The sequence below is a fragment of the Branchiostoma floridae genome, chromosome 14 (assembly GCF_000003815.2).
Source record: "Branchiostoma floridae strain S238N-H82 chromosome 14, Bfl_VNyyK, whole genome shotgun sequence".
Taxonomy (NCBI): domain Eukaryota; kingdom Metazoa; phylum Chordata; class Leptocardii; order Amphioxiformes; family Branchiostomatidae; genus Branchiostoma; species Branchiostoma floridae.
Window position 1 is genome coordinate 3,100,663 of NC_049992.1, and position 14,958 is coordinate 3,115,620.

The 14,958-nt window shown below is 41.5% G+C and overlaps 2 protein-coding genes across 2 annotated transcripts in view; one reads left to right on the forward strand and one right to left on the reverse strand.

Moving 5' to 3' along the window:
* The window catches only part of LOC118430890 (early endosome antigen 1-like), a 46,216-nt gene that overhangs the window by 15,240 nt on the left and 16,018 nt on the right, over nt 1-14,958 (reverse strand). Inside the window, exons 7-13 of the mRNA XM_035841923.1 lie at nt 5,469-5,581; nt 5,001-5,132; nt 4,447-4,560; nt 3,496-3,533; nt 2,708-2,876; nt 1,087-1,209; nt 737-862 (exon numbers count right to left, since the gene is read on the reverse strand). Coding sequence (XP_035697816.1) covers nt 737-862; nt 1,087-1,209; nt 2,708-2,876; nt 3,496-3,533; nt 4,447-4,560; nt 5,001-5,132; nt 5,469-5,581 — 815 coding nt within the window. The remainder of the gene's footprint in view (nt 1-736; nt 863-1,086; nt 1,210-2,707; nt 2,877-3,495; nt 3,534-4,446; nt 4,561-5,000; nt 5,133-5,468; nt 5,582-14,958) is intronic.
* LOC118430694 (leucine-rich repeat-containing protein 15-like) lies at nt 6,561-10,176 on the forward strand. The gene is made up of 2 exons (XM_035841687.1): nt 6,561-6,698; nt 8,420-10,176. Exon 2 carries the CDS (start codon nt 8,426-8,428, stop codon nt 10,043-10,045), a length of 1,620 nt encoding a protein of 539 aa, XP_035697580.1. The 5' UTR covers nt 6,561-6,698; nt 8,420-8,425; the 3' UTR covers nt 10,046-10,176.

The window sequence follows — 14,958 nt, forward strand, 5'->3', positions numbered from 1 at the left end:
AGCAAAAACCATTGTGCGCAGGATGGGCCTAAAACATTGCTTCAGTCTCCTAGATTTGGTAACAAAGTCAGAACATCTTATAGGGAAAGGACATGCAATATGACATCAAATGAGACAAAACATGTAATACAATGTCATGTAAGAAACAGAAAAGTCACCAGCCCACCCACACTGCAAAGACTTAGTTCTTCACAATGTATTAAGCTTTTTCTCACGGTTAACAACTCCAGAAACAAAAAAGATTCCTGCGCAAACAATACTGTCCCATCTGTTTGTTTAACTGTAAACACTTTCCCACAGAGTACACCTGTTACAGCACAGTGGATCCATGGAAAGGCAAACAGTGGGGAGTTTCACATTGTTGGCAAACTTCATGATGAGTGTATTATTAAGTGCTATGAAAATAGAATCTTTTTGGACAGGAAAACTTAATGATAACATAATCCATTTTATAGAAATCCCAGAACCTGTCCCAGTTTTTAATGGTAAAAGGCTTTTTTTTTTTCATCTCAAAAAAAAGGACCAATGGCTGATAAGGTCCAATAATGTTTAATTTCTTAGATCATAAATTGATATTAGATCATATATCAGGAAATGACATTTGTGATAATCATTGGATTTAAATAAACTATCATTCAAAGACAAAAATCCCCCATTTTTCTCTGAAGATCTAATACAATGTATGAGGTGCAAAGGTGAAAGGCTGAAGGTTAAAGGTGACTGCTGGTTGGCTGACCTTGTCTCCCTGGTCATGTGACCTCTGTTGAATCTGCAGCAGTTCTCTCTCCCGATTGGCTGCCTCCAGAGCCAGCTGGGCGTCTCGGGTTTCCTTCTTCTGTTTCTCCACTTTACTCTGCATCTCCTGCAGGAGCAGAATGAACGAGATATTAGGACTGGTAGTTTGGCTGCAGTGCCACAACAAGCTGCTAGGGGGCCCAAATCTAATCATTTTAAGGTCTCATCAAGACCTAACCATATCAATATCAAGACAATCCTTCCAGCTCTTGGCAGGCACATGGCAGGCAATAATGACAAGGGCACAGCAATGAAAGAAATATTTCATGACTGAGAAAACATGGTCTCTACCATTTTCTCCTGCTGAAACTGTGACCTGAGGTCGTCCAGGTCTCTCTGCAGCTGCTGTCTGTGTTTGGACTCCTCGTAAATCTTCTCCTGTAGTAATGTCTTCTCTGTCTCTAAGGAGTTCACCTGCGAGGAACAATTAGATCACAACTTAAAACTTTAGAAACATATTGAACGATATGACTGATAATGTTTATTTCTTTTAACACTGTTTCAGAATCTGTAACCCTGGAACTGATCTTATGTATATATAGTAATATATATTTTAGAACTTCTTTCCTTCCTTGCCTCTTCTGCATTCCCCTTCCTTTTTTCCTCCCTTCACTCCTTTCTTCACAAATTCATTCTTTCCTCTCTTCCTCCCTCCCTCCCTTCCTCCCTCCCTCCCTTCCTCCCTCACCTCCTCCTGCAGACTGTGCAGCCTCTCCAGCTGCCCCTGTGTTTCCGACACCTGTGCACTCATCTCTGGGCTGCGTGTGCGCTCCCTCTGCAGATCACCCCGAGTGTCCTGTAGCTCATCTCACAACTCACTCATTCACTAACCCACTCTCTCCCTCCCTCCCTCTCACCTCCTCCTGTAGACTGTGCAGCCTCTCCAGCTGATGTTGTGTTTCTGACACCTGGGCGCTCATCTCCCGGCTGCGTGTGCGCTCCCTCTGCAGGTCCCTGAGCACTCATCTCACAACTCATTCATTCATTCACTCTCTCTCTCCCTTCCTCCCCCCCTCCCTCACCTCCTCCTGCAGACTGTGTAGCCTCTCCAGCTGCCCCTGTGTTTCTGACACCTGAGCACTCATCTCACAACTCATTCATCCCTTCTCTCTCTTCATCCCTCCTCCTTTCCTCATTCAATCACTCCTTCCCTCACCTCCTCCTGAAGACTGTGTAACCTCTCCAGCTGCACCTGTGTTTCTGACACCTGAGCGCTCATCTCCCGACTGCGTGTGCGCTCCCTCTGTCACTCCTTCATTTCCTTTGTCACTCACTCACTCACCCACTTCCTCCCTCTCACCTCCTCCTGTAGACTGTGTAGTCTCTCCAGCTGATGTTGTGTTTCCGACACCTGAGCGCTCATCTCACGGCTGCGTGTTCTCTCCCTCTGCAGGTCCCTGAGCACTCATCTCAAAACTCATTCATTCACTCTCTCACTCCCTCCCTCCATCGCTCACCTCCTCCTGCAGACTGTGCAGTCTCTCCAGCTGATGCTGTTTCCAACACCTGTGCACTCATCTCACAGCACATTCATTCCTTCTCTCTCTCCATCCCTCCTCCCTTCCTCACTCATTCACTCACTCCCTCCCTCCCTCCCTCCCTCACCTCCTCCTGCAGACTGTGCAGCCTCTCCAGCTGATGTTGTGTTTCTGACACCTGGGCGCTCATCTCTGGGCTGCGTGTGCGCTCCCTCTGTCACTCATGCATTTCCTCTGTCACTCACTCACTCACCCACTTCCTCCCTCTCACCTCCTCCTGTAGACTGTGTAGCCTCTCCAGCTGCACCTGTGTTTCTGACACCTGAGCGCTCATCTCACGGCTGCGTGTGCGCTCCCTCTGCAGGTCAACCCGGGTGTCCTGTACCTCATCTCACCACTCATTCACTCACTCTCTCTCACTCCCTCCCTCTCACCTCCTCCTGTAGACTGTGCAGTCTCTCCAGCTGATGTTGTGTTTCCGACACCTGAGCGCTCATCTCCCGGCTGCGTGTGCGCTCCCTCTGCAGGTCACCCCTTGAGTCCTGTAGTTGTCGCTGGAGCTGCTCATTCTCACTCTGCAGCTCAGAGATCTGGATGTTCAGCCTAGGGGCGGTGGGTGGTTGATACATTACCAAAGATATCAAAACTGGAAGTTACACTGCAGTACCGTAAAATGACCTTAGGGGGCCCCAAAAACTACTCATTCCAGGTCTCATCAAGACCAACCCACATGACAGAAATCAATATAATCCATCCAGGCATTCTGGAGTTACAAAATGTAAATTTATGCAGGTCAACTACACACATCTAATACACAACTTACAAACTGCTGTTACATGTATAAATTCTGCATTCCAGATTTTGATTTGAATGCAAATGTTAAGAAAAGTGTAGGTCTGACTTCTTTTGATGTACAATGTATAGGGCCTTTCCGATAGCCCTTAGTCTACTCACACAGGCCAAGGCACTACAGCAGGGGGCTAGTACACTCAGTCTGATAGTGGTGTATGTTCAACCCCATTCTTCTTTCCATAAGTACTCAGTGCTATTATAGCATCATTGTATCATGTTTCAAATCTTTGGTATGGATGGTCTTTGAACCCTTGACCCTCTAAACCACAAGGCAAACACTTTTACCCCCCCCCTCCCCAAACTATCACACTGGTTGGAAACTGTGATCAGTGTCTTCAAAAACAATTCTTAACACAATAGTAAGACCAACCTTCTTTGTGCACCTTCCCCTGATGATGCTAAACTCTCCTGTGGGAAAAAGGGAACTTTGTGTTTACATATTTACTGACAACAACATCTGTCATCCTGAGAGATAGTTCTGTGCCATGTTAGAATTAGAATCTTTGTGGACAGAACAAAATCATCAACATTGAATTTTCACAAAGTCACCCACCATTGCACAGTAATATACAAGAGGCAAAATATTAAGCAGAATAGTCAAATGTAAGTTCATCTGCAGAGCTCGAAATTCATTTTTGGGATTAGGTGCACTGGTGCACCCAGCTTAAAAAATTGGGTGCACCAAAGAATTTTTGGGTGCACCAATTAAATTTAAGTAATAACCTAATAATAAAACTTAGTTACAAGCTATCAAATTCTTAAACAAGTACCATGACAGACATTTTTTATTATCTTTCTAACACTTAGATGTCAAGAATATGTTGTATACTAGTATACTTTAATATCTTTACATACATAAACCTAAGAAAATATTTGGGTGCACCCTGTGCACCCACTGAAAAAAATTGGGTGCACAGCTCCAATTTTGGGTGCACCTGGGTGCACATGCACCCAGTATTTCGAGCCCTGATCTGTGACGGTAATCAACATTATGACGATTCATTTTTACACATCACTTTACACTTTACAAAATTCAACTTGAAAAGAATCAGAGGATTGATTAAAAGCTTGATTTCAAGTGTAGAATTGTATCATAAGGCAGAATAGATTGATTTCCAGTTCGTGGAAATTACGTGTCAGATGAGATTAAACACAAGCAAATGGCTTACACACGAGAAATATACTTTTGATGAGAAAAATGTGTACCATATTTTGCTTACCCGTGACCATTACCTTGCAAACAAAACTTTATTGATTTAGCAAAAGGCTTCCACTTAAGTAAGGGTTTAAAAGACCCAAAATATCTTTACTTTGTGATTACCTTTTGTGTAATGGCTTGTCTTTCTCTGTCTTTCACTGCTTCCAGGTCCTTCTTAGCAAACTCTAGTCTCATCTCCAAGGATCGTTTCTCGTCCTCTAACGTCCGGCAGGATGCCTGTTATGAATAGAAGGAGGTTTGACAGAAAATTGGAGAAAATATCTACTAGTACAGGTAGGTATCGAGTACCAATTGTGTTCTGATGAAAGAATAATCTTTATGGGGCCTGAAATTCTCATCATGATTTTTTGGCTTATACTGTAACAGTTATAGATGTATGTAAGTCTGGAATAAGCGAGTAACAGAGGTTAGATTTTCTGTGATTTAACCATGGCTTGTCACTAATATGGTTGAAACTCCTCAGTTGTTAACATACAATTATATGTCCATTGTAAGTGATTGTAAGTAGGATTTTTCTATATTGTTATAATAATCATTTATGAAAATAAATGTATAATTATCATCATTCATAACTGTTACAACAGTTTGGGATACTTTTTATTTCTTTTCTAAAGATGCTGATAATTTTTCTGCTAATTCAAAATTGAAAACCATACCTGCGAATCGCTGAGTTCTCTCTTGCTCTTGTCCAGTTGCTGCCTAAGGTTCTGTGTGCTCTCGTCTAGCGATGACACCTGCCTGTCGAGTCTGTTCCTGTCTTCTCTCTGTTCTAACTGTAGTCTGGATACCTACGAGTAGAACCGGGAGGTTAACCTATACTAATAAGGGTATTATGCATGTATTACATGTTACTAACTATAGTCTCATTCCAGGACACTTATGAGGGGGGGGGGGGAACTGGGAGGTTAACCCTTACACTGCTGAGGGTGTTCCAACTGTAGTCTGGACACCTATGGGAGAGAACTGGGATAAATACTGCCTGCTACAGGTAGGCGCTTCATAATTTGAATAAAAGTGGAAAAATGGAAGTTTCTTCTAAAGATCTTTGGACTTCCTAATTCAATCTTCTACAAATTTAGAAAAATGAAATATAGAGTTTATATCAATTTTACAAAGAGCCAAACCTCCTTCTGCAGTGCATCCCTCTCCTGCTCCACCCTGTAGAACCTGGCCTGCAGCTGGTCCAGGTCCTGCTGTAGATCCTCCCGTGCAGTTTCCAGCTCCGCTGTGAGTTTAGCTGCAGGGAAACAAGTTTGGTAAACTTTATTAAAGATTCAAATATTGTAAAATATATATGTATCGAATGCAGATTGAAATGTTTGCAGTTGTTGCAGTGACCACTTCATTGCAAACTCATTACACAAACACGAAAAATCTTGTTCTGTCTTCCATCCCCTTTTCCAAGCACTATATGTACATTTTTATGTACAATACAATTATTATACATGGTACAGCATTATTGCATTAGCCTGTCACAATTAAGATGCATAATATAGTAATGAAGCAAAGCACATTCAAATTGAACACACACCTGATCTTTGAGCATCTATCAAGAAGTGCTACGTTACAATCCAAAGGGCAGATATAGTTAGATCAGTAGCAAATTTATTGGTAACACCATGCCACCAGCACTGCCAAAAGTGACTGTTTTTTTTCTGTCTGTACACAGCAACAGGTTTTTATCTAGCTAGTAATACATTACATATAATATAGGGGGTTCCCGACTGACTGTTTGCGACGGAGTCAGTGTACAGGATTGCTAACAGTAACCACAAATTCAAAACTGCCACATACTGCAGATGAAGATTATTATGATAGTATCATTCAAATACTTATTAACCTGACTGTGTATTGACACAACAAAAGTACAGTGACTTTCATATACATACTACTAAGATGTACACATTGCTGCAGGGGATCGCTATCAGGAAAACTAGACAGTCTGGTTTAACACATTGTTTCACTGTGTAATGCAGCGCAAGTGACCTATTTTCACTCTTTTGGACATAAATCAAGAACAGTCAGCTTCAACATTGCCAAAAAGGGGGGTTCTCCAAAATGAATGATCTTTACATTTTAAGTTTGATAATTCATGTACATATATTATGCATTACTTTGAAAATTGTCCTACTGTCTTCCAATGTGACCTGCAAACACAACTGAAATGATGTTTTTAAAGTACACTCATATAGACAGGAAGTTAAGAACACCCTACACGGAAAAGTTGGTATGATCCAAGCTGTTCGGCAGATTTTGTCTAGTACACACACCTGTTCCTTCAGGTGGACAAAAAGAACATCTTTAGTTAAGGTTCTAAAATTCTTCAACAGCTAAAGCTACCAGCAGCACTTGGGGTAAGTACACCTAGCGAAGGGGTCAGAAGAATACTATCAAAAAGTTCCTACTAGTAGCTACAAATAGTACAATTATATAGTTTTGAGGCAAGTCATTGTAGACATTACTGGAAAGTACTCTAAGACTTACAATGTATAAGAATAACGCCTTGATATGCTTTAAGCACAGTATGATAGTCTAATTTAGATAATTGACTGTGATGACAAACAATTGTAGAAACTGCCCAAAAGTTTACCAATGCTGACGAGCTTCCCTTCTTGTACAGATCTAATTTTTGCTAAAAAAAGTAGGTCAAATAATATGATTACATCCCAACTGTTGCCATTCATGTCTTAGTCATTTTCACCACCGTCTATTTAGTCTGGAAGTATCTACATAATCATGGCATGTATGATTGGTAGAAAATCTTTAAAAAAAATATAAAGAAATCTATACATACATGTAGCTACACTAGTCCTGAGGCAAATGCTCTTCCACATGTATTATGATACTTTCATTCTATGGAATCCGTGATATAATCCACACAATATGCCGCCAATTTAAATAACTTAGCAACTTTGACAATTATTGTCGTTCATAGACAAAAATGCACTGAAAGTGAAAGTTTAATTACCAAAACAGACAACGTTGCTTCTGAGTTCTGTTTTATTTTTTTTTATGTTACTTCCTGTTCACTGAAAAGTAGGTCAAACAACATGATATTTATCCCATTTAACTGTTACTGTTTACCTCCTGATCATTTTCACTGCACTTTTACTAAAAGTTTTAGCCACTAACTTACTGAATTTGTTTCTCAGGCCACATCATTTTATTTTGCTAATTCTCGGATTTAAACAAAATACGCTGAACTTACTGTATCAACGAAAATAAATAGATAAGATTGAAGACCTTGTCCTGAGGGGAAAGTCTCTAGACCTTCTTCTTGTTGTCACACAGTTTCAGGGACAGAATATGCTAGTTGGGTTCATGTTTTCCGGCCAGCTAATGTAAATAGAGCCACGAGCCTCAATGAGCAAACTAAGGCACTACATCACTGGCACATGATGTACATTGTACATTAATTGTAGATATTTTATTTTCATTTTAAGCTATACATAATCATGCAAATTAGATGCTTCCAATGTTACCAAGGGTTAGCAACTGTTAAGCTAAGGTCACAACCTACAGTACGTGTAACTGCCTGCTGTCTACGTGTAAAAATGTAGGCAAATTTTTGGATCCGTAACTTGGTGTAAATGGTAAGTACCGCCTCCGTACAGACAGGCCATAGTACTTTAAGTGCATGCAGAACAACCCCCGTACGAGCCATTACGGCAACCCGTGTACCCTGATCAGACTGTACAGTGAGTAAGGAAACTGTACGTAAGCAGCTGCTGCATGTAAGTACAGCCTGCATATGGTAATGCAGCAATTGCACAGAGATCGCACATTGTAAGCATGTGCAAAGTCACTTGCGCAATGAACGATGCACGCAACTGCTCACGGCTAGGCATGGTGTTCAGACCAACCTTGCACAACCATGCAAGTGACATGCATCAACATACTCCCTCCCTGCTCTTGCCAGTCCTTGCGCAACTTGCCAAGTTTTCAGAAAAACATGGTGTACGTGACCTCCAAAAAACATAGGGACAAAAAACACATCAGGTTTTGACCTTACATTTAGGGGTCAGTGAGTTCTTGTTGTAAAATTATGTGTCTTATTTGAATTTCCCTTACATAGGCAACAATGTCGATCAGGGCAAAGAGGCTGCTGGTTCTTCTGCTGATCATCCTGAAGGAAGCTGGACCGACCGCAGCCTGCAGCAGCAGCTGTTCATCAGACTGTGACTGCAGCAGCAGAGGCCTCACCAGTGTTCCTCAGGACCTGCCTACAACCATCACTCGACTGGTCTTGCATCTAAATGCCATCACAGCCTTGAGTCGGTCTGACTTCTCAAGGTATAGGAACTTGGGAAGATTAGATGCTAGTTCTAATCAGATCTCCATTATCAATAACGGAACATTTCATGACTTGACCAGCTTAACTTACTTGTACCTTAGCAACAACCAGTTAACCAATCTTACTGCTGATATGTTTGAGGGGCTTAGAAACCTGCAGGTCTTGTGGCTTCACCATAACCAGTTGAAAAGTCTGCCAGCTGACATATTTGAAGGACTTGGCAGCCTGCGGAACTTGTTTCTTTCCCATAATCAATTAAGCAGTCTGCCAGATGGCATCTTTGAGGGGCTGGGTAGTCTGGGGGACTTGCGTCTTGACCAGAATCAGTTGTCCAATCTGTCAGCTAGCATATTTGAGGGACTTGGTAGACTAGGGGGCGTGTTTCTTTCCGACAATCAATTGTCTAGTTTGCCAGCTACCATATTTAAGGGACTTGATAGCCTGCAGGACCTACGTCTTGACCGGAATCAGTTGAGAAATCTGCCCCCTGGCATATTTGAGGGACTGGGTAGCCTGCGAGTCTTGATACTAAACCAGAATCGGTTGTCCAACATACCAGCTGATATGTTTGAGGGACTTGGAAATTTGCAGGAATTGTATCTTGCAACAAATCAATTGTCCAGTCTGCCGGCTAACTTGTTTCAAGGACTTGGTAGCTTGCAGAGGTTGTGGCTTCAACAAAACCAGTTGACTGCCCTACCTGCTGGCATATTTGAGGGATTCAGCAACCTGCAGTACTTGTATCTTCACGAGAATCAGTTTTCCATCCTGCCAACTGATACATTTTTGGGACTTGATAGCCTGCTGCTCTTGTATCTTGGCCGCAATCAGTTGTCAAGTCTACAACCTGACATGTTTGAGGGACTTGACAACCTGCAGCAGTTGTATCTTTACCAGAATCAGCTGACCGTCCTGCCAGCAGGCATATTTGAAGGACTTAACAGCCTGCACTACTTGTGGCTTGATCAGAATCAATTGCCTAGTCTACCAGCTGGCATATTTGAGGGGCTTGGTAGCCTGCAGTACTTGTATCTTTCCAACAACCCCTGGCAGTGTGACTGCAGAATGGCTCCTTTTAAGCGAATGATGATGAATGGATCATACCCACTGGCAAACATTCGATGTGCTGGGCCTGCTCACCTGGCAGGAAAAGACTTACGACAAGACGTGAGTCTTGCTGACATGATCTGTGAAAGGACAACAGTTGGCTACACTTCAAGAAGCACCTCGACTCCTGTTGCTGAGACAGAAGCACTACCGACAACTCAGCCCCAAATGACAAAAACCAATGGTGGCACCACGCCTGGTAAGCTCCCTCTGTTTTTCTCACTGCTTTTATTGATGGTGGTAGGGGAGAGTGATATAAGTATTTGGAAATATCGTCATCTAAGTGATACTGTAACTTAAAGGCAAATGGGAAAGATGAAGAGAGAGAACCTTCCCCTGTACTGTTGACATATCCTGTATGTATGTCATCAAGTGAGATGTCTGGCATAAAAGGGCATAAAGGCTATGAAAAGTTTATCTGCTGTCCATGATATACTGGCAGTGTTTTTTAGATCTTTGCCCTCGGTGATCTTTCATCATCATCATCATCACTGCAGAAATAAGCTGATACCAATGAAGGCTATATGACAGCTGCCTTCTTTTTCTATCCTTCCCAGGTGTACTTTAACTTTTCCAAGTCCCACATGACAGTTTTTTCCAGGTTATTTACTGAACTCCCCTTATTCTTTTCTCTTGTCAGGTCTTTAGATATACATCGACCCAAACATTACCTCACAGAGTAACCACTGACTGACAGAAACCGTCAGACACAGAAACTGCTGACGACTGACCACCCAGACAAAATGAGCAAAACTTAAGATATACTGCCCCATATTCACAAGTAAACAAAATTGACAGAGAGGATTATATATATATATATATATATATATATATATCAAAGAGCCAGTCTTAACACAGAGACGTTTCAAAATGTTGTGAAATCAGAGCCACTTCCCTTCCAGTAACATGGTGTCAGATGTGGGATAGTTGGGGGATAATCAGGGACCTCTTCATCTCTTTCCTTGCCCTTCCAGCTGCACAGTGCCCACCACTGGAGCCTCCAGCCAACGGTGACCTCAGTCCCAGCGGCCCGGGTTTCCCCCAGGACAAGGTGACCTTCGTCTGTTCCGAGGGGTACATCCTGGTCGGCCACGCCTCCCTCATCTGCCAGGCTGATGGCACCTGGACCAGCAGCCCTCCTACTTGTAACCGTAGGAACAACTTTTTTGTATCCCTTTACTATTCATAATTCAAGCATCAGAACTTAAATATAAGTTTTGTCTCCAATCATTGTCTTCTCATTAAGAGGGAAGGAACAGCTTTCATTGTTTTGTTTTTTCCACCTACCGAGTAGTACCTATCTAGTCCAGTGAGATATCCCTTTGAGTTTTTTACAATTCTTTTATGTATGTAAGTTTCAGTAAGTTCCTACAAGGTTTCTCCTTTAAAAAGAAGTTGTGCCCCTTTATTTTGTCAGGCTGTGCTGATCAGTACAACTTCCCAGCAGACAAGTTTGACATCTTCGACAACCGCTGCTACTGGTTTTCACCGAAGAGTAACAAGTTGAAGTACAGAAAGGCTGGCCAGTTCTGTAACCACCATGGAGGGAGACTGGTGACCATCAAGAGCACCGAGGAACAAATGTTCATCAATCGCTACATCAGCACTTTTACTTTCAGTTCCGAGTGGTACAGGTACATACATACACCATCATTTTTTTAAAATTTCTTTGCAATTATGAAAAAAGTATGGGAATTGAACACAGACCATTACTGTAAGTAACTGCACATGTAGTGGTCCTGTATGACCCAAGGGCTAGAGAAACAGAGATGGGCACAGTGCCTTTACATGAAAATGGGGAAGAGACACGCAGGAGATATCTCCTCTTCTGCTGGGTGTTTTTCCTGTGTCTCCCATGATTGTCAACTTTTGAACTGAGGTTTAGAAGGGATTATTACAGATCATGCATGAATATTTCTTCTTCTTCTTTCGGTTAGGCTGCCAACCTCATCTTTTTGAGGATTCTGCAGCCGTGGCAACATGGAGAGGTTCACTGCGCAGACTGAGGGGGGATTATATTTTGGATTTAAACATAGACAAGGATGGCGATAGCGCCACCTCCGCTGGGAGGCCGTTCCAGTCTCTAATTGTACGTGGGAAGAAGGCATTTTGCCTATATTGGGTTCTACTAGTCAGTACTTTGTATGCTGCCGGATGTGTCGATCTCGAACTTCTAGCTTGTGGAGCGGGACTCGTTTTGCAGTTAATAGCCAGATCCCCTGAGTGGTATTTATAAAAAGTGACCAATCTGGCCCTCCGTCGTCTCTCCTGGAGTGTTGGCCACTCAAGGTCGTGAAGCATTTCGCTGACACTGGAGGACCGTCGATACCTGTTTGACACCCACCGGGCAGCCCTACGCTGGACCGCTTCGAGCTTCGCTATATCCTTTGCTGTATAGGGGTCCCAAACGGGACTAGCAAATTCTAGTAATGGTCGGACTAATGTATCTCATCTGAGTACTTCAATACTACTTAAGTATTTCATCTGAAAGTTCCTCACAATAACCCACAGACCATTTTCATCCTATGTCTTAGAAACTTTTGGATTGGTCTGGACGATAGATCCGAGGAAAGGACTCTCAGATGGAGCGATGGAACAACTCTGGTTAGCGGCGACTACAGCAACTGGAAATTTCCACCCAAAGGCCACAAGAAACGTGACTGTGTGGCGATACATCGACACAAGTGGGTTTTGGTTGGCTGCAAATGGAGGAAGTTGTTATTCATCTGTGAGATGGGCAAGTATTTTCTTATGCACAAAATGTAATTAAGATGTAACTTAAAGGCACAAGGATATCCTTAAAAGCATTGCCCAAACAATGACTTGTGCAGTTATATATATATATATATATATATATATATATATATGTTTGATAGATCCTAATGCCCATGTTTTTTTCTATTTCCTCAAATCTTTTCATTTCTGCTTCTAACTAACTTGTCAATGACTTATACATATGACTTGTTGAAAAACTCCATTCAGCTTTGTGCTGCAAGCGTGGGCTTTTTACATTATGTGAACAATTACTCATTACTCAAATGGGGAAAACTATAGTGATTGAAGAAAATTATAAAAGCCGTCCTAAAGAATACTGTACAGACCAAACAAACACAACAAAAGTCTCTGCAAACTTGAATCAATGTACTTTTTTACATGGCACTAATTCAACCTTCCCTATGCTCCTACAGATGACACGATGCTCTGAATGACTGTAGTATGGGAAGCCAGATGTCATGGAGAAACAGCAGAGTGCAGTCAGCTTAGAGTTTTACATCACCAAACCAGTGATGAGTTTAGTATCAGCTTAACTAATCGGGTCTTGTTCGTGGTTACGTACAATGTATATGGTCAGCATGATGTCAACAACAAGCCACACCATTTTTTTTGTGTTCTCTGAAAATTCAGGGTAATCAGCAAAATTAGACGCAAATAGACAGGGAACCTTGCAATTGCATTTCCCTGAGTACCAAGGAACAGACTTTCCCTTAGGATTTTTTAGTCCATCCTCCACTTCTGCATAATTTTTTCTAACTACGAACGAACTACGACTACATTGGCATGGCCTTTTATGGGGGTAGTCTGATAATTACCTCCATGAAATGTCACGGAGGTTATACTTAACCCTGCGTTTGTGTGTCTGTCTGTCTGTCTGTCTGTCAACAAGATAACTCAAGAACGGCTGGATGGATTGGTTTCATACTTGGTGTGTTGGTAGGGTGTGATGAAAGCTGGAAGTGATTAGATTTTGGGCCCCCTAGCGGCTTCCCTTGGTACTGCAGCGCAACTTCTGGTTTTGCTATCTCATGTTCTGAACAAGCTATGGTCCCAATTTTTGGGTGTTAGATAGCTCTTGCGCTCAGGAATAAGTGACATAAGTTTGGGCCCCCTAACGTCTAGTTTTGGGATAGCAGGGGCATTTTTGTCGAAAACTTCTGAAGACAATAACTCAAGAAAGGAACAGCGGATTTTCATGATTTTTGGTATGTAGGTACCTCAGACAATGTTGTACAAAATGAAATACTCATTATGCAAAATTATATTACATTTGCATAATTAATGAGAATATTCTATCATAGCAGTTTTTTCTATGTATCTCTTGTCCCTGACGTGATATGGTCTTGACATTTGGGTGGTAGATAGCTGTCAGTGTCATGACAAATTGGGGCAAGCAAGTCAGCCCCCTAACATTCAATTTGGGAACTGCAGGGGCGTTTTTGTCAAGACATTCCAATGAGGATAACTGCAGAAAGGATTGACGGATTGGCATCATATTAGGCATGCGGGTACCTTAGGCAAAGATGTTCATAATGATATACATGTTATGCAAATGAGAGCTTAATTTGCATAATTAATGAGGAAATGGTATAATTCCATTGTTTTCAATAACTGGACTTCAATAAATGTAACACATGTTAATTATGATAGGTAGAATATAAGCAGATACCTAATATGGTAATGAGGAACTTATTTGCATAATTTATGTAAAAATTGCAAAACCGCTTTATGATTAATAGTGGGAATTTTATAATTGTGACATGTGTACGTTAGTCAATGATGAACAACACCATGCATAAATTATGTTAATGTGTTAGTCAATTGCATGAAATTTATGAAAGCTCTAAATTTTCATGGAGGTATGAGGTCGCCGAACTCTAGTTTCTTTCAAGTTTTTTTTTTTTTAAGATGAAGAGATTACAATCAACCCCAGAGTATCAGCACCAAGGCCAGGAAGAACCACATCACTCTTTGCACTTCAACTTCCACTTTTTTAACAGATCCATGATCATTTCATTGCATCATGCAATTTTTCTACAACCCCCATGGCCTTCAGGGATGGTATTTGTGTAGGTTTATTGATTCAGAAGTTTTGTATGTTTATAGATAATGTGCTGTTCTAATGCCTTTGTTGTTAGAAGTTCAACAACACATGAAGGCTTTTACATCATATGTTTGTCCTTAGGCTAGCTTATAGGTCCAATACTTTTAAGTATATGCACACTCTTGGAATGAGGAACAGTTTCACATTGACTAGTCAGTTGGCTTATAAGATAATCATTTAGCTAATTAACACAATGTGTCAAATGATCATCAACACATCAAATAATATGTTATTACACATGTACATGTATACTGTATGATTACCAGACACTTAGAGAAAGAATGGCTGAATGTAGTTTATACAAAAAGTAAGTAGTAACTAACATTGGTAGCAA